Source organism: Oenanthe melanoleuca, chromosome 4, assembly GCF_029582105.1.
Source record: "Oenanthe melanoleuca isolate GR-GAL-2019-014 chromosome 4, OMel1.0, whole genome shotgun sequence".
NCBI lineage: Eukaryota > Metazoa > Chordata > Aves > Passeriformes > Muscicapidae > Oenanthe > Oenanthe melanoleuca.
This window is the reverse complement of record NC_079337.1, coordinates 68,956,465-68,981,408: the sequence shown is the minus strand read 5'-3', so window position 1 is coordinate 68,981,408 and position 24,944 is coordinate 68,956,465. Positions and strand designations below refer to the sequence as shown.

Genomic DNA, 24,944 nt, shown 5'->3' with positions numbered 1-24,944 from the left:
TGAGTGAGAGGCAGGAAATGGGGTTAAAATGAGGTTAAAGAGAAAACAACCAGCACTCAGGGCTGCTTCAGTCTGCAGGCTTGGTTTATTTGAGAGGTTTTCTAATCTGGGCTGACTTTAACCTAATTTATTCAGCAGAAGGATTTGAGTTCAGTCTGAGTCTCTAACGAGGGGGGCACTCCTGGTTTATTCCACATGGTTTAAACTTGGAAATGGATGAGCACAACCCCCAAACTGGCTCCAGAACTGGCCCCAAAATTCCACTTTTCCTCAGGAAAAGGTGTCAGGAAGGTGTCCTGCTCCTGGTGAAGCTGCTCAGGCAGAGCTGGGGACAGTGGGACAGGCAGGAGCTGCTCCCCTGGGTCAGGAATGTCAGGATGGTGGATCCCTGTCCATGGCTCCAAGGTCCCTTCCCACCCAAACCTGTGATTCCAGCATTCCCAGGAGGCTCAAGCCCCTGGCAGTGCTTTGGTGTCACCTCCCAGGGCAGGATTCTGGATAAATCTGAAGGATTCTGGTCTCTGCACCCTGTCCTTGAGGAAGGACAGAGTGTTCCCACTCAGGATCCTTCTTTTAATTTTTCTTTCTAATTTTGGGAGATGAAACCTGCTGATTAGGGCCTAGAATAAAAAAAAAATCAAGGCTTAAAAATCCTGCTGTATCCAGGCAGTGGCTCCAGAAGTGCCTGAGGCAGCCAGGGAAGCACTGTGGGGATGGGATAATGGGATAATGGGTGGGAAATGGGTAAGAAACCAGCAATGGAATGGATTCCAGGCAGCACGAGCTGGGGGGAAGGAATCCCCAGAAGGAATTCACAGAAGGAATCCACAGAAGGAATTCACAGAAGGAATCCACAGAACTCCTTTTTGGGGTGTTCAGGAACATCTGAGTGGGCTTCAAGTGCAGTTTGCACCTGGGAATGGGAAATAATGAGTTTAAACTGGAGCAGGGAGGGTTGAGAGAAGGAACTGAGGGAAGTGGCTCCTGCAGGATGGGGATGTGGATTTCTCCCTCCCAGTGCCCAGGTCTAACTGGGATGGTTGAGAACCTTTGGGGAGCATTACAAGAATCATTTGGTGCAAAAGGTCCTGTCCATCCTCTCAGGGACAGGGTTTGTCTCTGCCCCGGTTTCCTGGCATTCCATTACTAATTTTAATTACTCAGAACTCACTTCTCTGATTTTATTTTGCTTCCTCACACTGAGCAACCTCGTGGACCAAGCTGGTGATTCAGGACAAAGCTGTGGATGAGCTGTTAGGGCTCAGTGGCTTCAAAGTGCCAGAGGGCAGGGTCAGATGGGATTTTGGGAAGGAATTCCTGGCTGGGCTGGAATTCCCAGATTGGCAGGGGTGGGGCTGGAGGGCTTTGAGGTCCCTTCCCCCCAACCCATTCCAGAGTCTCTGATGCCCACTGTGGCTCCTCAGTACCAGTCACTTCCAGGCCTGGATCAACCCTTGCTCTGGACACAAGCATGGAGCAGTTTTAACTCTTGATTTATTTGCAGAAAGGACTTTTCCCCTCCTGCTCTCCTGGCTCTGGAAACTTCAGCTTTGTTACACCCTGTCAGCTGTTTGCCCACCTTGGACAGGCCAGGTTTAACTCAGGGCTGAACGTGGTGAGAAAGCATCCAAATGAGATGCAAGGCCAGAATCCTCAGGCTGTAATTAGTGAGAGGTCTGTAATTAGAAGGGTGGTTGGAGTCTGCCTGCAGCAAAGCCCAGCCTGGCACAGCTTTGCCAAGCACACCCTTCCCAAAACAGCCTTTGGGCTGGGTTTAACTGAACAGGTTTTGGTGTGAGCCCTCAGTGTGGGAACTGCCTCAAACCTGTCCTTGCTCTCACTGGGGACAGAACTCTTCATTTCTGCCTTCAGCTCTTATTTACACCCATTTTCCCTGATTCTGCTCAGAATAGCAGGTCCCAAAGGCTCTGCTCATTATCCCTGGCTTTGCTAATCCCTGGCTTTGATTCTGGAGGGGATGGGAGCAGTAGGAAGATGGTGTTTGCTCTGTGGAGGCTGAATAAAAGCCTGGCTGGGGGTTGTTGTTTTGAAGGTCAGTGGTTAAGGGTTGTGTGTAAGGAAGAGGCTCAGCAGGTTTATTTGAGGCAAAGCCTGGGGCTGAAACAATCCTTTGAATGTTTCCAGGGTTTCCTCCAATGTTATCAGAGCTCTGCAGCTCCTGCTTCCTGTGGAGAATCCTGATGATAAAACTGGGGCTGCATCTCAGGCCTGGCAGCAGGAGAAAAAGGAAATTGTGCTCTGTGCTATAAAAACAGGGGCATCACTTCCATGTTCAAGCCCCTTCCCACAGCTTTGGATCCAGCAGTGAGGCAAACACTGACTCAGTTCCTCCCTGCTCCCAAAAAGTGCCTGTGCTGGGTGCTGGGAATGGAGGAAGGGCTGGGATGGCACCAGCTCAGCCCTGCTGTGTTTGCAGCCATCCAGGAAAAGCACAGCCCCACTCCTGCTCCTGGAAGTGGGAACTGGGGGTTGGTGCTTGCATCTCCTTGGGCTCCTACTGCCCTGGTTTCTCCTGTTTTTTACAAACATGGTTTTAGGGCAAATGTCTGTAAAGGAAGATGGATCCATTTGAATGGGGATGATGGACAGGTGAGGCCCAAGGGAAGAGCAAAGTGGTTATTGCACAGATAATTATTGTAGATAATTTATAGATGATTATAGGTGATTTATTATAGAGAAATCCAGTCCTTCCACCTCTGGAATTCCTATTTAAAATACATTCCCTGGCTCCTTCCCTCTGCTGTTCCCACCCTGCACAAAAATGTCCCAGGCTGCTGTTCCCATCTCTTCCCTGCACAATTCCTGCTGTGCCAGTGGGAGAAAATTCCTGCCCTGCCAGCTCTGGAGCTGCTGCAGGATGCTCCAGCACCTCCATCCTGCTGCTTCTGCACCCCACTTTCCCTGCCTGTGGGAAAATGGGGCACAGCCACGGATCCAGCCCTCCTAGGAGAGATTTTCAGGCTGAAACTCCTTCCCCTGAGCACCTCAGGGCTGGGTTCATCCCTGCCCCTGCCAAACTGCTGCAGAGTCCCCCACCCTCCTGCAGCTCCTGCAGAGCTCTGCCTGAAGCCCAGAGGGAGAAATCTCCCTGCACTGAACAAGCTCTTTCCAGCAGACTTTTTCCATTAGGGGGTTGCTCAGCAATATTTTATTTCCTTTTTTTTTTTTTATTGCTGGGAGGCTCAGAGACATCTGTGAAGTGCTGCCAAACAAATAAATGAGGGCAGGAAGGTACCAGGGATTTATTTTGGCTGGCAGAGCCGTGTGCTGGGAATGGGAGGGGAGGGAGGAGGAGGAGGAGGAGGGTGAGTCAGCGTTTCAGGGCTGCACAGAGCTGCTCCCATCAGGCTGCTGCAAGTGTAGGTTTCCCTCTAGAGGAATTACAGCACTTCCAGCACCCTGCCTCAGGGAGGGTGGGAAAGGGGCGTTTTTTGGGCAGAGCCAGGGATGTAATCAGGGGCTGAACAGTGATGCTGCCATTTGGAATCCCACTGGAAAGTCACAGATTCTCAAAAGGCCTCAGGCAGTGCCAGGGAGGGTCAGGTTGGATATTGGGGAGTTTTCTTCCTCTAAGGGTTTGTCCAGCCCTGGCACAGCTGCCCAGGGCAGGGTCCCCATCCTGGAGGGCTTTAAAGCCCTGTGGTGGCCTGGGCAGTGCTGGGATGGTTGGGTTTGATGGTCTGAGAGGGTGTTCCAGCCCCTGGGAGGAGTTCCATGATTCCTCTGCCTGGAGCCCCTGAACAAACCCCAGTGGGTCCCAGCAGGAGTGGGGGTGAGAAGCAGGAAGGAAATTTCCACAGAGGAGTTGAAGGAGGAAAAGAAGAATCCAACAAAGATGGATTCAAGTTCTGCCTGTTTCTATTTAACCAATATCAGCAGGTCCAGCACCCATGAACCCCATCAGGACTTTGGAAGGGAGGGAGGGACAGGACACAGGGAATGGCTGCCAAAAGGCAGGGGTAGGATTTGGGCAGGAATTGTCCCTGGGAGGGTGCCCAGATTTGCTGTGGCTGCCCCTGATCCCTGGCAGTGCCCAAGGCCAGGCTGGGTCCAGCTGGGACAGTGGGATGTCCCTGCCATGGCAGGGGTGGGATGGATGATCCTTAAGGCCCCTTCCAGCCCAAACCATTCCATGGTGACCTGGGGAATCAGGCAGGATGGTCTCAGGGGTTTGAGGAGCCTTGGGGCTGTTGCTGCCCCTGTGCAGGTGGGGATTGCTGCAGTCCCAGTGCCCACCCTGAGGGGAGAGCATCCCCCACTCAGCCTGAGGCAGCTGGGGGTGTCATCAGGAGCTGCAGCTGATTAGTGCCTGCAGCCTTTCAGAGCTGGAGCCCAGCAGGGCTGCCTCAGGCCCTGGGTGCTCTTAGTCAGCACAAAGGATGTTCAGGTGGATCTTGGTGTGGAGAAAAGCTGGGAGCAGGGCCAGCAGCACAGGCTGAGGTGGGGCAGGGCCCTGTGTCCCTTAGAGCCACCCCAGATTGTGGTGGTTGGACCTTGTCACCTTCCCTTGTCACCTTCCCTTGTCACTGGGCAGGAACATTGGCCATGGTTTGCCCTGTTAAAATCTATTTGTGGCCATTGTGAACTCATCCAGCTGAGTGGTCACAGTGAGCAGCTGCTCTCCTCTTCTGGGGAGCTTCAATTCCAGAGGGATTAGGGAAAATTAGGGATTAGGGAAAAATCCTAACTGATCTCTGGGCTGGGAATGCCAGGAGAGGTTTCCCTCCATGCAGACAGTCTGGAGTGGTTTGTGCCTCAGGGTCCATCTCCCAAAACTCCTGGAGCCTCTCAGTGCTCAGGAGCACAGGGAGCAGGTGGGGACCAGGCTGAGTGTTCCCTGTCCCCAATGGGATGGGACACTTTGGTGACAGGGGCAAAGGGCACAAGGAGCTGCTCAGAGGATGTGGAAGGGCTGTGGAGCTGCCAGGAGTGGGGGCATCACTCCTGCCAGCCCAGCTCCCTCCCTGCTTTGGGAGCCACCAGCTGCACCAGCACCAGCTTTTGCCTCAAGATGGCATTTTGTGCTTTAAAATGTGTCTGAGGCGTTGGGTGGGTGCACAATACCAGGGAAATAGCTGTCCAAGCAACTTTGTGATCTTGCAGTGCCACCTGCAATCCCTAAAATCCCCCCAGAATTGATTCATTGAATGATCAATGAAATCCCCAAGGAAGGTCAGTGAAATCCCCAAGGAAGGTCAATGAAATCCCAAAGGAAGGTCAATGAAATCCCAAAGAATGATCAATGAAATCCCAAAGAATGATGAATGAATTCCCAAAGGAAGGTCAATGAAATCCCAAAGGAAGTTCAGTAAAGTCCCAAAGAATGATCAATGAAATCCCAATGGAAGGTCAGTGAAATCCCAAAGGAATGTCAATGAAATCCCAATGGAAGGTCAGTGAAATCCCAAAGGAATGTCAATGAAATCCCAAAGGAAGGTCAGTGAAATCCCAAAGAATGATCAATGAAATCCCAAAGAATGATCAGTGAAATCCCAAAGGAAGGTCAGTGAAATCCCAAAGGAAGGTCAATGAAATCCCAAAGGAAGGTCAGTGAAATCCCAAAGGAAGGTCAATGAAATCCCAAAGGAAGATCAATGAAATTCCAGAGGAAGGTCAATGAAATCCCAAAGGAAGGTCAGTGAAATCCCAAAGGAAGGTCAATGAAATCCCAAAGGAAGGTCAATGAAATCCCAGAGGAAGGTCAGTGAAATCCCAGAGGAAGGTCAGTGAAATCCCAAAGGAAGGTCAGTGAAATCCCAAAGAATGATCAATGAAATCCCAGAGGAAGGTCAGTGAAATCCCAGGGGAAGGTCCCTCAGCCCTGCTTGGACAGGCAGCAGGGGCTGTCAGACTCACTTGGGGTGAGATTCTGAGTTCCAGATGTGCTGAATCCCTCCCACCCTGGGATCCCTCCCACCCTGGGATCCCTCCCACCCTGGGATCCCTTCCACCCTGGGATCCCTTCCATCCTGGGATCCCTCCCACCCTGGGATCCCCCTGGGGTTCCAGGCATCTCAGGCAGAGGTGATGTGACGAGGGGGGTGTGGGAGGTGGGCAGGGTGCAGAGTGGGGACAGGGCCCTGTCCTGTCCTGGCCCTGTGCTCCCTGCTGGATTCCCTGCCCTCCCTCTGCCCTGCCCCGAGCTCCATGTGTGCTCCCACCCTGGCCATGCTGGGAAACCAGTGAGGAGACACTGGGCTGAACTGGGAAGGGTTTTTCTGTGTGCCTGGACTGGCACAAGCAGCCCTGATCCAAGAGCCTGGGTGGCTGCAGCTGCCCTGGCTGCCACCAGCACCAGGACAAAGCCCCCGAGTACATCCTTGGGTGTCACAGCCCGAGGTGTCTCCTCAGAGCTGAGATCCCCTCTGGAGGACATGCAGGTGGTTTGGAACCAGCTCTTTCCAATGCCCATCAATGAGAGCCTGCAGGAGCTGTTCTTAGAGGTTTTCATGGCTGTTTATTCTTCCTTATCTCAGGAATGCTTTGTCCAGCTGACAGTGATCTGCTCACCAGACCTCCAGGGCAGAATCTGCCTGGTAGAGGCAGGTCTTATCTTTTATACTTTAAATTACCTACTAGGTATTTACAATTATTTTCCAATACAACTTTGTTAAACTGTCCAGCTTTGTCCCCATCCAATCTGAAAGTGCCAGCATGTCACCCAGCATGGATGGCACGGAGAAGGAGGAGGAAGAGGTATCCACACCCCAAATTCTCCATCTTGGCCACGTGTCCCTTATCACAAACATTCCCAAAAGTCTATTTATCTACGTTCTAACAATCTAATTCACACTTTACTAATTTTGGTGGCTTGTTTCCATTCCCTCTGTGTTGGTAATTTCCCCCAAGGGTTTGAATTCAGCACCTGAGACACCAGGGTCTCACTCAGGGGTCTTTGAGACCCTCGCCAGGAGGGTTTTGAGACCCCCAAGGAAGCCAGAGGACTACTCTGGACACTGGGGACATGGCTGAGGCATTCAGGGGAGTGAGGAGGAGTGTGCTGGGAGCAGGGCTGCCCCTGGCTGAGTGTCTGCATGTCCTTTCCACGCCTCGACTCCATAACCATCGCTCTGCCTAACAGGAGCCGGGCACGGGTTTGGTCATTGCTGCCGTGGTGTGTGTGGTGTGTGCTTGCAGCTCTGCCACAGCATTAACCAGGAGGACTGTTCTGTCTTCCCTCCACAGCCTGGAAGTGTCTCCTCAGGTAGAAACCAGCTCAGATGCTGCCTGTCATTCTGCTGCCCGCTCCCCTGCCCCGCGCCCCGCCGCCCTCCCCGCTGGCATGCCGAGCTCTAACCTCCCTCCCGCTCCTGGGGACAGGCAGGCCGGATGCTTGTCCCCCACCAACCCATTCCTCAGCTCCCTGCAGAGCAATCCCTTCTTTGAGGAGCTCCTGGCTGAGCAGGTACTAAATTCTCCTTCACCTACTCGCTTTCTCTCTAGTTTGCCGCCTGGGCCGCGTGCTGTGCCAGAGGTCGCTGGGAGCTTTTATTCCTCTGAGGATTGCAGTCCCTCTGCCTCCCCGAGGCGGGCAGACCCCGAGGGGGAGCCTCCAGCCCAAAGCATTGGTGTCCCCGTGCCAGAAACCAGTCCCCCAGCGCCGGGAGAGCTCCCTCCTGCCGACAGCAGCGCCGACAGCAGCGCCCAGCCCGTCCCCACCTCGGAGTGGGACGACACCTTCGATGCCTTTGCCACCAGCAGGCTCAAACCGGAGAGGAAGAAGGAGAATTTCTTTGGCTCGGTGGCAGCAGAGGGCATGGCTTTCATCGATGATGGCAGCCCCACCCAGAGCTCGGCCCAGCCACCCTGCCAGGCAGGCTTTGAACAGGCAGAGTCACCCCTGGGCGCTGAGATCCCCGCTGCTCTCCGCTCTTGGACGAACTTCTCCAGTTTGGACGTGGGAGCCAACCTGGTGAGCACCACCCAGGAGGCCACGGTGATCGAGGATGTGCTGAGCCCCGTGTCCATGGCCAGCAGGAGGAAGAGCAGCACGCCCACGGTCTGGGCAGCCGGGGACGCAGAGGCAGCAGCAGATGAGAGTAACGGCGGGGAGGAGGGGGCCAGCGGGCAGGAGCAGCCCTGCAGCGCTGGCACCAACGGCTGGATGACCATCGCCACGGAAAGCGCTGCTCCCCAGGGCCTGCCCTTCCTGCCCGAGGGCGCCTTCGAGAGCTCGTCCCGGGTGCTGCCCCGGAGCTCGCTGCCCCCCGAGGCCCAGGCCGGCAGCACCGGCACCCCCGAGCCGGGCACGGAGCCCGCGGCCGGCGCCGGCCAGGAGGGGACCCTGGACATCCGCAGCTCCGTGTTCCGGCTGCAGGCCGGCGAGGGGCTGCTGCAGCTCAGCTCCCACATCCGTCAGATGGTGCTGGCGCCCTGGCCGGCGCCCCAGGGCCACCAGGAGCCGCCCCCCAAACCCCCGCGCTGGTTCGCGGCCGCCGCGGGGGACAGCGAGGAGGGACAGCCTGGGGACGGCCAGCCGGGCAAGGAGGAGCCGTGGGAGCGCTCAGAGGGAGCAGGAGCAGAGATGGGAGCGCCCCGGAGCCCTGGGAGCAGCGAGCCCTCCCTGGCAGCGCCTCCCTCAGCGGGAGCAAACGCTGCTGGAGCCGGGAGCGAGTCCCAGGGAGCCAGAGCTGCCACCGTGGGCTCAGCAGCTGGCTTGGGGACAGGGGACACCTCTGTGGGGGAACACAAATCAGAGATGAACGAGACTGATGTGGCCGAGCAGTTTGAGACGTGCACGTCCAAGTTGTCCCTGGATGGAGTGGAGCAGTCGGGCGCTGAGGAGAGCTGGAGCCAGCCCCGCTCACCTCCTGAGACAGACAGCGCCCCGTGGGAAGCGGCCCCCAAGCAGCAGCTGCTCCCCGAGGAGCTCAGGGCTTCAGGACTGAAGGCACCTTCCCAGGCAGCCAGCTGGGCAGCTCTGGAAGAGCAGGAGGCGGCTGGGCAGCCACAGCCCCCAAGGTCAGAGCGCAGGCACGGCCCATCCCAGCTGGAGCTGGCGTGCCGGGACGGCGAGGGGCCAGCAGCAGAGCAGGAGGCACAGGAGCCCCAGGGGCACTGGGCAGACAGCAGGCCAGACTTCAAAAAAGCCGATTTCTGGAAGCCAGACAGGGCAGAGGAGAGACACACGGCCCTGAGAAACCCCTTCACCCTGACCCTGAGCCCCATTTCCCCCAGCAACCCCTTCATGGAGAAACCCCCATCCCCTCTCCCCATCCAAGCTGTGCTGCCCAAAAAGCTTGAGCAGGAGGAGCCCCCCGGGTTCCTGCAGCCCACTAACGCTTCCCCCCTGCATGTCAGCCAGCCCCTGGCCTCCTCCAGCCCCTTCCCCGTGGCTGCCACTAACCCCGAGGGCCGCGTGGCCCCGGTGGGGATCGCTGCCCGCCGCGCCCCGCCCTGCCCGCAGCCCCTGCCCAGGGACACACGGCCGGCCGAGGAGCCCCTGGGGCTGCACACGACCAGGTGAGCGCTGGGGGGATGCACAAGGGGCTCTGTGTTTGCCTCCCACCGAGCCCAGCAGCTCTGGGGTGCTGTGGGGGAGCAGCCAGGGGTGTCCCGCAGGGTTCCCTGCGCCCTGGGGATCCAGAGCTGCACCCACGTGTCGCTCAGGGCCGGTTTTGGCTCTTCCCCGTGCTTGCAGAGTCAGTGATGCCTCTCCCATGGCTGCCAGGAGAGCTCGTGGCTGTTGCTGCTCTCCTGAGCTCCTCATGGCATGTGCACGGTGCTGCTGCCCCTGCCATCCATTCAGCTTTGGCTGCTTTCCTTTCCAGTGCCCGTGGGGTACTGAAAGCCTCCTTCTCTCCATACCCCCAAAAAAAGAGTTTTACCCCCAGGGCAAAATGCCCTTCTCCCCTCCCTCCTGCTGGGATGCCCATTGGTGATGAAGCAAGTGGGATTTAGCCCTTGAGGCTGATGGGACTGGGAGGGTGGAAAGAAGGGGCTGTTCCTCCTCCCAGCTCAGTCGTGGGTCTGTACAAATGTACAAATGAAGCTGGTGAGCTCAGGGCATGCAGTCCTGCTCTGTGTCCTTCAGTTCATCTCATTTTCCTGGTGCTCCTTCCCCTGGTCCCTGGGACCAAGCTCCAGCAGGGATTTATTGATTTCACTGACCACGAGGCAAATGGAGCTTCCTGGGGGCACTGGAGAGGTAAAATCCCAGCTGCCCCAAGAGCAAGATTGTTGTGGCCCTGGGGAGAGGAGGGGAGGGAGGATGGGCCAGCAGAACTCACTGAGCTCCAGTCCTTCCCTCCTTGGGTTGAGCATGAGGTGCAAAGTAATTTCAAGAACAAAGAGCAGCATCTGGCTGGCTCTGCCAGGTGAAATTTTTTATTCTTATTTAGGCCAGATCCTCCAATCATTTTAAATTGGATTATTCATCCTCCAGCAGAGAGCCTTCTTCAAAATTTGCAGAGATGCTGCACAGAAACAGGAATTTTGTTATGGAAAGAGAAGTGTCCTGTGGTCCCAAGGGACAAGTGAGGCAGGGAGGGAGGTGCAGGGATCTCTGTGTTGGTGCCTGCTCGTGGTCACCCCCAGGCCTGGCTGGCCCTGGGGTGGGATGGGCTCAGGTCCAGGAGTGGATATCCTGGATGTCTGTCGTGACATGTGGCCAGGGGGTCCTGGAAATTCCCTGCTTGGGTTCCTCCTGCACATTTTGGATATTTGCTGTGACTAAAGAACCTCTGAAGAGCTCCTGAGGCCTCTGGAGCTCTGAACTGCTTTTTAGGGCTGGGGGATGTGATAACTGTCCCAGGGTGAGGGAGGAAGGCTGGAAGGGATCTTTTCCCAATCCCCAGGGTGATGCTTCCCTTCCCAGGATCATCTCCTGTTGGAATGGCCAGAGGCACATAGGTGAGGGAAAGATGGTGGAGAAAAGGTGGAAGGAGAAAGGAGAAACTTCAGACTGGGAATGGGCATTGAGCCCTGGCTGGGACACAAGTGTCTGCAGGTGCCTGTGTGGGATGGTGAGTTTGGGCTCAGGGGCTCAGTGCCTCCTCAGGAAGGTGGGTTTGGGCCCTTCCCAAGTGGCCAGAGGCAAAGGGAGCATCAGCTGCAGCTCCCAGTGTGTGCAGGGCCCTTTGCTGCCCCTGGGGATGGGGCAGGGTGGGGAATTCACTGCTGGGAAAGTGTCACATTCCCAGGACAGCCTGGGGCTGTGCCTCGTGTGGCACTGGCAGGTGGCAGGGCTGGGGTGGCTCAGGTGCCAGGGGGGGCACAGAGTGCAGAGGATCTCTGCTCTGAGAATGAGGTGCCAGGTGAAGCCACCTCACCTGGGGGATCCCAGTGGAGCCCCTGGGACTGGGGCCAGGCCTGGCAGAGCTGATCCCAGCCCAGCACTCCTGTTCCTCCAGGAGAGCTGGCCCCTGGCATCGAGGGATTCCCTGGATTTGTCCTCTGCTGTCTGGCTCTGTGAGGAGCATTGTCCTGAGCAGTTCAAGGCTTCCTTTGGGGCTTGCTGAGGGCAGGCACCCTGTTTTTCTGTGCTCTGCTGTGACCTTGGAGCAGCAGTGAGAGCTGGGACAGGGCCAGTGTCACCCTGGGATGTCACCTTGGCCTTAAGCTCCATCACAGCTCAGACCCACTGGGGGTGCAGCTCTGGATGGGGATGCTGTGAGCTGCTGATCCCACGTTGCAGTTGATGTTCATGGACCAGGAGATCCAGCATCAGGAGGTGTTCATGGCAGGTGCAGCAGAGCTGCTGTGAGGTGTGAGGCTCCCCTGGAAGGACACAGTGCCCCATCCCAGGACAAACCCAGCTGGAGGAATGTCTCCAGCTCCTGGATCCTCCCAGAGACAGAGGGAGGAGGCAGAGCCCTGCTCTGAGCCCTGCACACACCCCCCCTCAGTGGGGAGCACAGGATGATGATTTCTTTTCAAAAGTTCCTTTTCCAGCCTGTGACCACACCTGGCTGGGAATATCCCCTTGCTTTCAAACACATTCCCACTTCAGGAATTCTTCAGCTTGGTCCAGGGAGGCTCCCAGCCACGCTCTGGCTGTGGGGATGCACAAGGTGACAGTGACATTTGGGGCTCCCCAGCCCTGTCCTCAGCCCTGTCCTGCAGTGTGCTGGTGTTGTAGCTCCTGCCCAGGGTGTAGTGCCAGTGGGCAGTGCTGGAGCCTCGTGTGCCGAGCAGCAGCTGCTCCAGCCCCTGGCACTCAGGGCTGTGGGGTCCTCTCCATCCTTTCCTGCTGCCCAGGAATCTCTGTCCATGTGCTTGGACTGCCAGGGGATCAGAGAATCCAGAGTGTCCTGAGCTGGGGGAGACCCTCAGGATCATCCATCCAGCCCCAGGCCCTGCTCAGACCCCCCCAACAACCCCCCTGGGCATCCCTGGGAGGTCCAAACTCTCCTGGAGCTCTGTGGGGCCGTGCCCATTCCTGGGGAGCCTGGGCAGTGCCAGCACCCTCTGGGGGAAGAACCTTTCCCTGGAATCCAGCCTGAGCCTCCCTGGCACAGTCCAGCATTCCCTTGGGCACCAGAGGGAAGAGACCAGAGCTGTCCCTGTGCTGCCCCTCGGGAGGAGCTGAAACTCTGCTTGGAGCAGGTGGGATCTTTGGATGTTTCCATCCCAAGGATGGATGTTGGATGTTTCCATCCCAATGGAAGTTTGGATATATTGATGTTTCCATCCCAGTGGATGGATGTTGGATGTTTCCATCCCAATGGATCAATGTTTGGATGTTTCCATCCCGATGGATGTTTGGATGTTTCCATCCCTATGTTTGGATGTTTGGTTGTTTCCATCCCATGGATGGATGTTTGGATGTCTTGTCTCCATTCCAATGGATGGATGTTGGATGTTTCCATCCCAATGGATGGATCTTTGGATGTTTCCATCCCAAGGATGGATGTTGGATGTTTCTACACCAATGGAAGTTTGGTTATATTGGTGTTTCCATCCAGAGGATGGATGTTTGGATGTTTCAATCCTAAGGGTGGAAATTTGATGTTTCTGTCCCAATGGAAGTTTGGATGTTTCTGTCCCAATGGATCAATGTTTTCATGTTTCCATCCCAAGGATGGAAATTTGGATGTTTCCATCTCAATGGATGGATGTTTGGATATTTTCATCCCAATGGATCCACGGTTGGATATTTCCATCCCAATGGATGGATGTTTCCATCCCATGGATAGATGTTGGATGTTTCCATCTCAATGGATGGTTGTTTGGATATTTCCATCCCAATGGATGGAATTTTGGATATTTCTATTCCAATGGATCCATGGTTGGATATTTCCTTCACAATGGATTGATGTATTGATGTTTCCATCCCAATGGATGGATGTTTGGATGTTTCCATCCTGAGGATGGAAATTTGGATGTTGCCATCCCAATGGATCCACTTTTGGATATTCCCATCCCAAGGATGCATGTTGGATGTTTCCATCCTGAGGATGGAAGTTTGGATGTTTCCATCCAAATGGATCAATGTTTGGATGTTTCCATCCCAATGGATCCATTTTTGGATATTTCCATCCCAAGGATGGATGCTGGATGTTTCCATCCCAATGGAAGTTTGGATATATTGAAGTTTCCATCCAGAGGATGGATGTTTGGATGTTTCCATCCTAATGGATCAATGTTTGGATGTTTCCATCCCATGGATGGAAATTTGATGTTTCCATCCCAATAGATCCATTTTTCGATATTCCCATCCCAAGGATGGATATTGGATGTTTCCATCCCATGGATGGATGTTTGGATATTTCCATCCCAATGGATGGAGTTTTGGATGTTTCCATCCCATGGATGGATGTTTGGATATTTCCATCCCAATGGATGGAGTTTTGGATGTTTCCATCCTGAGGATGGAAGTTTGGATGTTTCCATCCCAATGGATGGATGTTGGATGTTTCCATCCCAATGGATGGATGTTGGACGTTTCCATCCCAATGGAAGTTTGGACGTTTCCATCCCAATGGATGGAGTTTTGGATGTTTCCATCCCAATGGATGGATGTTGGATGTTTCCATCCCAATGGAAGTTTGGACGTTTCCATCCCAATGGATGGAGTTTTGGATGTTTCCATCCCAATGGAAGTTTGGATGTTTCCATCCCAAGGATGGAAGTTTGGATGTTTCCATCCCAATGGAAGTTTGGATGTTTCCATCCCAAGGATGGAAGTTTGGATGTTTCCATCCCAATGGAAGTTTGGATGTTTCCATCCCAATGGAAGTTTGGATGTTTCCATCCCAAGGATGGAAGTTTGGATGTTTCCATCCCAATGGAAGTTTGGATGTTTCCATCCCAATGGATGGAGTTTTGGATGTTTCCATCCAAGGATGGTCACAGCTGTGCCTGCTCCTTGCAGGAGGGAGCATCAGGTCACTTCTCTTTCCATCATGCTGAGAAGGAACTGGGCTTTGTTCAAGCCAGAAAGAACCTTTTGGGTTCTTGTGACAAAACCAAATGAAAATGTAATTTCCATCCCCCTTAACAGGCTCCTCACCCTCCTCCAGCCTCATGGAGGGGGACAGGTTCTGTGGTGGCTTTCAGCAGGTGACATTCACCTTGTGGGCTGGAGCATCAGTGGTGACCCCAAACTCATCCTGGGGGTTCCTGGGCAGTAGGAAGCTGCTCTGGGCAGTGGCTGCAGCATGCTCTGCTCACCCTGGAGCTGTGTGTGACCCCAATAGGTGTGTGTGACCCCAATAGGTGTGTGTGACCCCAATAGGTGTGTGTGACCCCAATAACTGTGTGTGTGACCCCAATAGCTGTGTGTGACCCCAGGAGCTGTGTGTGACCCCAGGAGCTGTGTGTGACCCCCAGGAGCTGTGTGTGACCCCCGGAGCTGTGTGTGACCCCAATAGCTGTGTGTGACCCCAATAACTGTGTGTGACCCCCAATAGCTGTGTGTGTGACCCCAATATCTGTGTGTGACCCCAATATCTGTGTGTGACCCCAATAGCTGTGTGTGACCCCCAGGAGCTGTGTGTGACCCCAGGAGCTGTCTGTGACCCCCAGGAGCTGTGTGTGACCCCAATATCTGTGTGTGACCCCAATATCTGTGTGTGACCCCCAGGAGCTGTGTGTGACCCCAGGAGCTGTGTGTGACCCCAATAGCTGTGTGTGTGACCCCAATAGCTGTGTGTGACCCCCAGGAGCTGTGTGTGACCCCAGGAGCTGTGTGTGACCCCAATAGCTGTGTGTGACCCCAATAGCTGTGTGTGACCCCCAGGAGCTGTGTGTGACCCCAGGAGCTGTCTGTGACCCCAATAGCTCTGTGTGACCCCAGTAACTGTGTGTGACCCCTGGAGCTCTGTGTGACCCCAATAGCTCTGTGTGACCCCTGGAGCTGTGTGTGACCCCAATAGCTCTGTGTGACCCCAATAGCTCTGTGTGACCCCAATAGCTGTCTGTGACCCCAATAGCTGTGTGTGACCCCAATAGCTCTGTGTGACCCCAAGAGCTGTGTGTGTGACCCCCAGAGCTGTCTGTGACCCCAATAGCTGTGTGTGACCCCTACAGCCGTGCCCCACAGTTCCCAGCCAGGGTGGGCAGTGCAGCTCTGGGCTCTGCTATCTCACCCCAGCACCTGTGCTGGGCTCCTTATCTGCTGTGGGTGGGAGCAGCCCCCAGGCCGTGCCCTGCCCTGCTGGCTCTGCTGGCAGAGCTTTGGGCAGCACAGCCCTGGGGCTCTGTCCTGGCTGAGGCAGGAGCAGGGAGCCCTGGGGTGCTGAGCTGACTGTGCCACCCTTGTTCCTGCAGCCCCCACCCCGTGAAGCCCCTGAGTGCTGTGCAGGAGGGCTCCAGCCAGAGGAAGCAGCAGCCCAGGGCCAGCCTGAGCTCAGCCTTCAGCAATGGCCTGGAGAGGCTGAAGGCAGTGAGCAGCGTGCAGCCCGTGGCCCCAGCCTGCCCCCAGGACTGCAGTGAGCCCAAGGTAAGGCAGGGGCTGCCCCGGGGCTGGGGGGCACAGCAGGGTCCTGCAGGGCTGGGTGAGAGCAGCCAGGCTGTGCCATGAGCCCCAGGTGAGGCAGGGGCTGCCCCAGGGGGGTGGCACAGCAGGGTCCTGCCCTGCCCAGGTGAGAGCAGCCAGGCTGTGCCATGAGCCCCAGGTGAGGCAGGGGCTGCCCCGGGGCTGGGGGGCACAGCAGGGTCCTGCAGGGCTGGGTGAGAGCAGCCAGGCTGTGCCAGGCTGTGCCATGAGCCCCAGGGCTCTGCAGCTCTGCCCCCATCCTTCCCCCATCCCCTGCTGTGCAGTGTGTGAGTGAATCCCTGCTTGTGGAAACATGGAAGGGCTTGGGCTGGGTTGAAGGGAGCTGACAGCCCATCAGTGCCTCCCTGCCCTGGGCAGGGACCCCTCCCTCTGTCCCAGGGTGCTGCAAGCCCCAGTGTCCATGAGACATGGAAGCAGAGGCTGGTGCTCTGAGGGGTTCCTAATCCTGGCAGGGGGAAGGCCCTTCCTGGAGCTTTGCTGAGCTGGATCTGCTCCCAGCACTGCTGTGTTGGGGCCAGCACAGCCCCTGTGACACCTCTGAGGGTGCTCTGAGGGTGGCTCCTCCATCCCCTTGTCTGTTCCCACTCCACCTGCCTCCCCAGTGTCACATGGAAATCGCTGCTGGGGTTCACCTGGGTGGGGGCAAGCACAGCCCTGTGCTCTCAGCTGCCCTGGGGTGCTGCAGAGCTCAGCTGGTGCTTTGTGAGCACACCAGGCCTCTGTGGTCCCTGTGCTGCTCCTGCCTCTCCACATGGGAAGTGTGGGTGCTCTGGCTGCTGCTGCATCATTGCCAGGTGCAGTTTAACCCCAGTCCCTGATTTCCCTCTTGCCAGCAGGAGCCTGCCCAGCCTGACCAGTCGGCCAGGTATTACCACCTGACCCACGATGAGCTGATCCAGCTGCTGCTGCAGAAGGAGGGGGAGCTGAGCAAGAAGCAGGAGCACATCCAGGAGCTGGAGAACTACATAGACCAGCTGCTGGTGCGGATCATGGAGCAATCCCCCACTCTGCTGCAGATCCCCCTGGGCTCAGGCCAGGCCCCCTGAGCCTGCTGGGCTCAGGCACCCTGCACCCTGCTGCCACCCAGCCTGCTGCTCCCAGAGCCAGCAGAAGGCTTTCTGCTCCTTCCCATCCCAGCTCAGCTCCAGGGAGCTGTAGGGTGAGGGGCTGCCAGCACCCTATGGGGAGGAGCAGAGCCCTCCCCAGCTCTGGGGCCACCCCTCCTGCCAGAGCTTTAATGACCCATGGACATCTGAGAGCTGAAACCATCTCCCCGTGAGTGACTTCATCCTGCTGCTGCTCTCTGCCCACACTCCTCCTCCTCCTCCTCCTCCTCTCTGCCCTGGTGTTGGATGGCAGGGAAGGGCAGGGTGAGTCTGCCAGGATGAAATACAGCTGGAGACAGAGCTGGGTGAGGAGAGCAGGAGCTCTGCTCCTGTCCAACCCTGCACGAGGAGGAGGAGGAGGATCTGTTCCCTGGGAGAGCCACTCCTTCCTGCACTCCCCTCCTGGGAAATACCTGAGGCTTGGCACTGCTCCAGCTGCTCCTGTTCCTCCTCCCTCCGTGTTTCTGGGGTGGGCTGGAGTGGCCAAGGGAAGGAGTTTCATTTCAGAAAGTGCCAGGAGCCTCTCAGATGCCCCCTGTGTCCCTGAGAGCATCAGGGAGGAGCTGTGGGCACTGGGCATGCAGCAGGGCAGGGATGGGTGCTGGGAGAGGCAGAGGAGCTCCCCAGGAGGGCATTCACTGCAGGAGGAGTGCAGAGCCAACATCTCCCCCAGGAGCCAGGGCCCCTCCCTGGCCCCACACACACCCTGCTCTGGCCCTGTGCCCCTGCAGGGAGCCTGTTGGTGCTCCCCACACAAGTGCCAATGTTTATGTGGATCCCAGGCACCTCCTGCCCACCTCTCCCTCCTCTCAGTCGTGTCTCACCACCTCCCTCAGCCCCCTCTGCCTTAGTCAGCTCTGCCTTGTTTTGCTCCAAAAGCCTGAATGTTTTGCACTTGAATATCAAAAGTTACTCTCAGAGCTCAGCAGGTTGTACCAGGTGTGCAGCCCTGCCAGCAATAGGTGCTTCCACATCTCCTGTTTGTAGCAATACCTGTTCTATTCCCTCATCTCCTGTTCCAGCAATACCTGTTCCCCCTTTTCCTGCCTTTCCAGCAATAGGTGCTTCCACATTTCTTGCCTTGCCAGCAATACCTGTTCTGTCCCCTCCTTTCTGCCTTTCCAGCAGTAGGTGCCTCAACAGCTCCTTCCCTTCCAGAAATTCCTGTTCTATTCCCTCACCTCCAGCCTTTCCAGCAGTAGGTGTTTCCATATCTCCCATTTCCAGCAATACCTGTTTCTTCATCTCCTGCCTTTCCAAGAATACCTGTTCCCTCTTCTCCTGCCTTTCCAGCATTTCCTGTTCCCTCATCTCCTGCCTTTCCAGGAATACTTGTTCCCCTATCTCATGCCTTTCCAGCAATTCTTGTTTTATTCTCTCTTTTCCTGCCTTTCCAGCAACAAGTGCTTCCACATCTCCTGTTTCCAGCCACACCTGTTTTATTCCCTCATCTTCTGCCTTTCCACTACCTGTTCTAGTCTCACATCTGCCTTTCCAGCAATTCCTGTTCTATTACCACATCTGCCTTTCCAGCACAGTAATTCCTGTTCTATTCTCACATCTGCCTTTCCAGCAATTCCTGTTCTATTCCCTCATCTCCTGCCTTTCCAACAATTCCTGTTCTATTCCCTCATCTCCTGCCTTTCCAGCAATTCCTGTTCTATTCTCACATCTGCCTTTCCAGCAATTCCTGTTCTATTCCCTCATCTCCTGCCTTTCCAGCAATTCCTGTTCTATTCCCTCATCTCCTGCCTTTCCAACAATTCCTGTTCTATTCCCTCATCTCCTGCCTTTCCAACAATTCCTGTTCTATTCCCTCATCTCCTGCCTTTCCAACAATTCCTGTTCTATTCCCTCATCTCCTGCCTTTCCAGTAGTCCCTGCTCCTTCCATCTCCTGTTTGCAGCTCTCCCCTCTCCAGAGCCAAGGTGTGCACAGCTCCTTGTGCTGGGGCTGCACAGGTTGAGCAGTGATGGACGTTCCCTGTCTGTCCCTGAGTGTTCAGCAGCCCAGAGCTCCCTCCCTGTGTCTTACAGATGTTCCTGTTCTGTTTCCCCAGCTGGGGTTTCCCCTCAGCACAGCAGAGCAGCCCTGCAGTGGAGCTGCAGTGTTGCTGTTAAACCTCCACGTGCCCAAGGGAAGGGTTTGAGGACCTGAATGCTTCCTCAGAGAGGGAGGGGATGAGGAAGAGAACTGGGGAAATGTTCTCAAGTTGCCCTTGTGGGATTTCTCTCTGTGCTTAGTGACTGAATCTCCTGTTTAGTGATTTATTTGGGATGCCAGGGGCAGGAGCAGCGCTCCTGCTCCGTGTCCTGGCTGTGCTTGAGCTCTGTCCCTCTCTGCTGAGCCCAGCACACCCCAAAGATTTTCTGGGCCAGCAGCAGCTTCTCCCTGTTCTGTTTTCAGCACAGCCATAACCATTCCCTGTGGTTTTGCCTTTCTCCTGGAGTTTGTTTTTCCACACTCAGGGCTGCAGCAGGGTGCTGTGTTCTGCCCTTGCTTCAGCCCACAGTTGGGTTTTTTTGCTTCTCAAGAACTTTGGCCAATGATTTCTTTTCCCTTTGCCTGGTCCTCCTGGCCATGTGTGGGCCAGAAGAACCACCAGGGTTTATCCTCAAACTGGAACAAACCTGAAGGGATGTGATGTAGACTCAGCCTTGTTTGGGGTTAAAAGCCTGGAAGAACATCCCAGGTGGGAGAAGTGTCAGGGATTCTGGAGCTGTTGGTTTCACGTCCGCAGGAAGTGGGTTCTGTGTGTCTCATGTTTTCAGAGTTGCAACTAATGTTTATAAAGAGCTTGTTATTTACGTTTTAAGCACTTTAAAAAAAAAAATAAAAGTTGTTCAAGCTGTTCCTAGACACTTGTGATTCATTGACAACAGCGTCTGTGCTGACGGCGCCTGGACACTGAGTGACATTTCTGATTGTGAGGAGGAGGAGGAGGAGGAGGAGGAAGGGGAGGGGGTGTCCAACTCCTCCAGCAGCTTTCCCACCTGCCCTGACAGCCCCTGAGTGCTGTGCAGTGGGAATGCTGCAGGAGCCTCCAGCCCTCCCCAAATGCTGCTCCTGCCTCTGCTGTGGGCACGTGGGGGGCTCAGGATCCTTTTGGGTTTTGTGGCTGGGGGGGTCAGGGTGGAAATTGGAGAAAATTCCTTCCTGGAAATTCCTGGCCTGGCCCAGGAGTCCCCACCCCTGAGGGATTTCACAGCCCTGTGCATGTGGCACTTGGGGACAGGGGGCAGGGGTGGCACTGCTGGGGATGGTTGGGCTGGATGGGCTCAGGGGGATTTTCCAGCCTGAACAATTCCAGGAAGGGAAGGGGAAAAGGAAAAGGAAAGGAAAAGGAAAAGGAAAAGGAAAAGGAAAGGAAAGGAAAAAGGAGAAGCTCCACTGGTGCTCCCAGGAATTCTGCTGCTCCTCCCTGCCCTTTGCCCTGATCCCTACCCAGATCTCCTGTTCCCCCCTCCCTTTCACCCTCAGCTCTTTTCCCTCCCAGCTCTCTTCTCTCTCCATTCAAGCCTTTTCCTCCAAAAAAATTAACTCCCCTTAAGCCCCTGTAAATGACTCTGCTGCTCCCACAGAGGAGCTTCCTTTGCTCTAATCCTGGTTTATTTTTCCTGGATGGAGCCCCTGTGCCCCTGCACCTGTCTGGGGGTCACATTAACCCTGTGTGGCTCGGGAGGAAATGCTGGGTGAGCTGTGGGCTCAGGGTGCTGAGCTGGGACCCTGGGAAAGGGGATCCACCCCAGGAAGGAGCAGCTGGGGCAGCCCCTGGGAGAACTGGGGCCTGGAATTTGGGTAAACAGGGATTTAAAGGTTTTATTGCTGCTGGATCCAAGTGCCTGGCTCCATGGGGTCTGGAATCTGGGAAAACAGGGAATTAAAGGTTCCATTCCTGCTGGATCCACACCCTTCTCCGGGCTCTGGAATTTGGGAAAACAGGGAGTTAAAGGTTTATTCCTGCTGGATCCCCACCCTGCTCCGGGCTCTGGAATTTGGGAAAACAGGGAGTTAAAGGTTTATTCCTGCTGGATCCCCACCCTGCTCCAGGCTCTGGCCTGCCTGCAGCACAGGATGGTTCATTCCCACCATTCCCATCCCTGCAGGAGGCTCTGCTGCCCTTGCTGCTCAGGCTGGGGCTGTGCTGCCCAAAGCCGGGTTTCCCAAATCTCCTTTGCTGACGAGGAACGTTCCTGTGGCTGTCCCCACACCCGCTGTCCCTCCGGGGCGGGGCCCGGCCCCCAAAACTCCCCCTGGGAGGGACCCAAAGCTGCTCTGCCAGCTGGGCAGGGAGAGAAAACACAACAAAATCTCCTTTTGGGTAAGGGCAGGAACAGATCAGTGAGTGCCGTGGGCAAAAGAGATTGAGTTTGTTAATTATATATCATTAATATAGCAGATTATTAATAAATAATGATTAATAAATTGTTCTATAGTATAATAAATAGAATATATGGTATATATAGTATATATACTATACATAGTATAATATATATTATAGATTTATTTATAATATACAATATATGATATATAATATATATTATATAATATATATTATATAATATATAATGATAGCATATATTATATAGCAGATAATATAATATAATATAATATAATATAATATAATATAATATAATATAATATAATATAATATAATATTTAAAATAAGATATATAATATAATGATAATATTTATTATATATAAAACATTAAATATATAATAGATAATGAAAATATAATATAATATAATATAATATAATATAATATAATATAATATAATATAATATAATATAATATAATATAATATAATATAATATAATATAATATAATATAATATTTAATAAATCAGTTTAATTTATTTCCAATTAAATCAGAGCAGGACAATGAGAAACAAACCCAAATCTCAGCTCACTTTTCCCCACCCCTCCTTTCTCCCCAGGCTCTGTTTCCCTCCTGATTCCTCCCCCCTGTCCCAGGTCGGGGGCTGTGCTGGGTCCCAAGGGGTCCAACCTCCTTTAGGGGCATCCCGTGGGGTCCAACCCCTGCAGCCCCCCCACCCAAACCCAGTTTCTGGATGAACTCACACCACGGCTTAGGAATTGTCCCCCCTCCCCAAAAAAAAAAAAAAAAAAAATTAAAAAATTGGAAGCCCATCATTTTTGAGAGGAGAAGCAACCCCCCCGTTCCAGCCCAAAGAAGGGAAACACAAGTTGTCAGTCAGGATGGATCTGGTGGGCTCGATATCAGCCAAAGAATTGATATTCTTTCTGGTATTTAACCAAAAAAGTGATAGTCTTATGTCACTCCAAATGTGGTTTGAGATAAACAGATTCTCTCCCCTCTGTTGTTACCAAACATTCCGTGTGTCAACACTGGGGCTGCGCGATTCCCTGGCTCGGCGGGAGGGGGATCCTGCGGGGCGGGGGCGGATCGGGGATTTGGGGGGACCTGTGGGGAGGGGGCGCACCCCGGGGGGGTCAGGGCTGGGCTGGGGGTTCTGGGTTCGTGTTTGCTCTGAAGGCAGAGCTGGGGCGAGGAACACGAGAGTGGGGGAAGGCTCAGCTTGGGGTCTGAGCTGGGTTTGGGGTGTCCCTGCAGAGCTGTGGGGTCAGGGCTGGGTGTGGGGTCTGAGCTGGGTCTGGGGTCTGAGCTGGGTTTGGGGTCAGGGCTGGGTTTGGGGTCAGGGCTGGGTTTGGGATCAGAGCTGGGTTTGGGATCAGGGCTGGGTCTGGGCTCAGGGCTGGGTTTGGGGTCAGGGCTGGGTCTGGGGTCTGAGCTGGGTTTGGGGTCAGAGCTGGGTTTGGGATCAGGGCTGGGTTTGGGGTCTGAGCTGGGTTTGGGGTCAGGGCTGGGTCTGGGGTCAGGGCTGGGTTTGGGGTCAGGGCTGGGTTTGGGGTCAGGGCTGGGTTTGGGGTCTGAGCTGGGTTTGGGGTGTCCCTGCAGAGCTGTGGGGTCTGAGCTGGGTTTGGGGTCAGGGCTGGGTTTGGGGTCAGGGCTGGGTCTGGGGTCAGGGCTGGGTTTGGAGTCAGAGCTGGGTGTGGGGTCAGGGCTGGGTTTGGGGTGAAGGTTCAGTTTGGGGTCAGGGCTGGGTTTGGGGTCAGGGCTGGGTTTGGGGTCAGGGCTGGGTGTGGGGTCAGGGCTGGGTTTGGGGTCAGGGCTGGGTTTGGGGTCAGGGCTGGGTTTGGGGTGAAGGTTCAGTTTGGGGTCAGGGCTGGGTGTGGGGTCAGGGCTGGGTGTGGGGTCAGGGCTGGGTCTGGGGTCAGAGCTGGGTCTGGGGTCAGGGCTCTGTTTGGGGTCAGGGCTGAATTTGGGGTCAGGGCTGGGTGTGGGGTCAGGGCTCGGTTTGGGGTCAGGGCTGGGTGTGGGGTCAGGGCTCGGTTTGGGGTCAGGGCAGTTTGGGGTGTCCCTGCAGATCTGTGGGGTCAGGGCTCGGTTTGGGGTCAGGGCAGTTTGGGGTGTCCCTGCAGATCTGTGGGGTCAGGGCTGGGTCTGGGGTCAGAGCTGGGTTTGGGGTCAGGGCTGGGTCTGGGGTCAGAGCTGGGTCTGGGGTCAGGGCTCTGTTTGGGGTCAGGGCTGAATTTGGGGTCAGGGCTGGGTGTGGGGTCAGGGCTCGGTTTGGGGTCAGAGCTGGGTTTGGGGTCAGGGCTGGGTTTGGGGTCAGGGCTGGGTTTGGGGTCAGGGCTCTGTTTGGGGTCAGGGCTGAATTTGGGGTCAGGGCTGGGTGTGGGGTCAGGGCTCGGTTTGGGGTCAGAGCTGGGTTTGGGGTCAGGGCTGGGTTTGGGGTCAGGGCTGGGTTTGGGGTCAGAGCTGGGTTTGGGGTCAGGGCTGGGTTTGGGGTCAGGGCTGGGTTTGGGGTCAGGGCTCTGTTTGGGGTCAGGGCTGGGTTTGGGGTCAGGGCAGTTTGGGGTCAGGGCTGGGTTTGGGGTCAGGGCTGGGTTTGGGGTCAGGGCAGTTTGGGGTGTCCCTGCAGAGCTGTGGGGTCAGGGCTGGGTTTGGGGTCAGGGCAGCTTGTGGCCGCCTCGAGCAGACCCCAAAATTCCAGGAATGGGATCTCAGCAATGGCTCTGAGGAAAAGCTAAAATTTTATTACAGAAGTGATAAAATCCCATTCCCCTGCTCTGTTCTATTCCTTTTTTCACCCCTCAGACCCTTTTCCATCCCTTCCCCACGCGGAGCTGCAGGAAATTTGGGATTCACCGAACGGGATCGGTGCTGAATGAGCCCAAAGTCAGAAATCGCTTTTTTAGGAAGGAATAAAACCAGAAACGCTGGCTCTGCAGCCGCAATGGCACGCGCGCAGCGTTCCCTGGGTACCAAACAGGGGATTTTTTATTTTCAGGTGTAATTTTAATTCCTCAGATGTTAATGCTGCTCTGCCACCGCCGCCCTCGCTTCTCCTCCAGCAGCCCTTCCCGCCCCGCTCTGTTTGCTGTCCCTCCGGCATTGATCCTAATCCTCCGAGCAATTCCGCCGGCATTCGCAGGTCCGGACGCTTCTTATCCGCTAATCTGGGCGAGAGATTCCGGGGAGGGCTCGGGGTGCCCCCGGCGCGACCTTGGCTCCATCCGCACGGCTCCGGCCGGCTGCGGGATTCCGGGCAGGAATCTGCAATTCCAGGGACGGAGAATTGCTGGGGATGGGAAAGATCCACCCAGCCCGACCATCGAGTCCCCAGTGTCACATCCACGGGGATTTGAATCCCCCAGGGATGGGCACTCCAAACCTCCCTGGGCATCCCAATCCCTGACCCCCCTTTCCATGGAGAAATTCCCCAATTCCCACCCTGGGGCCGTTCCCTCTCCTCCTGTCCCTGTCCCTGTTCCAGATCCCAAATCCCCCCGGTGTCCCCTCCTGGCAGGGAGTTGTGCAGAGCCACAA

General features: G+C 55.3%; 1 protein-coding gene across 3 annotated transcripts in view; it reads left to right on the top strand.

Moving 5' to 3' along the window:
• RAB11FIP5 (RAB11 family interacting protein 5) overlaps positions 1 to 19,924 on the top strand; it is a 37,732-nt gene extending 17,808 nt beyond the window's left edge. The window contains exons 4-6 of one of the 3 annotated variants that reach the window (XM_056490049.1): positions 7,465 to 8,982; positions 15,733 to 15,904; positions 16,795 to 19,924. In XM_056490049.1, coding sequence (XP_056346024.1) covers positions 7,465 to 8,982; positions 15,733 to 15,904; positions 16,795 to 17,007 — 1,903 coding nt within the window. In that variant the 3' untranslated portion in view covers positions 17,008 to 19,924. Of the gene's footprint in view, positions 1 to 7,464; positions 9,484 to 15,732; positions 15,905 to 16,794 lie in introns of all 3 variants that reach the window. The other 2 variants (XM_056490047.1, XM_056490046.1) reach the window with 2 other exon arrangements.
• The last annotated feature ends 5,020 nt before the right edge of the window (positions 19,925 to 24,944 follow it).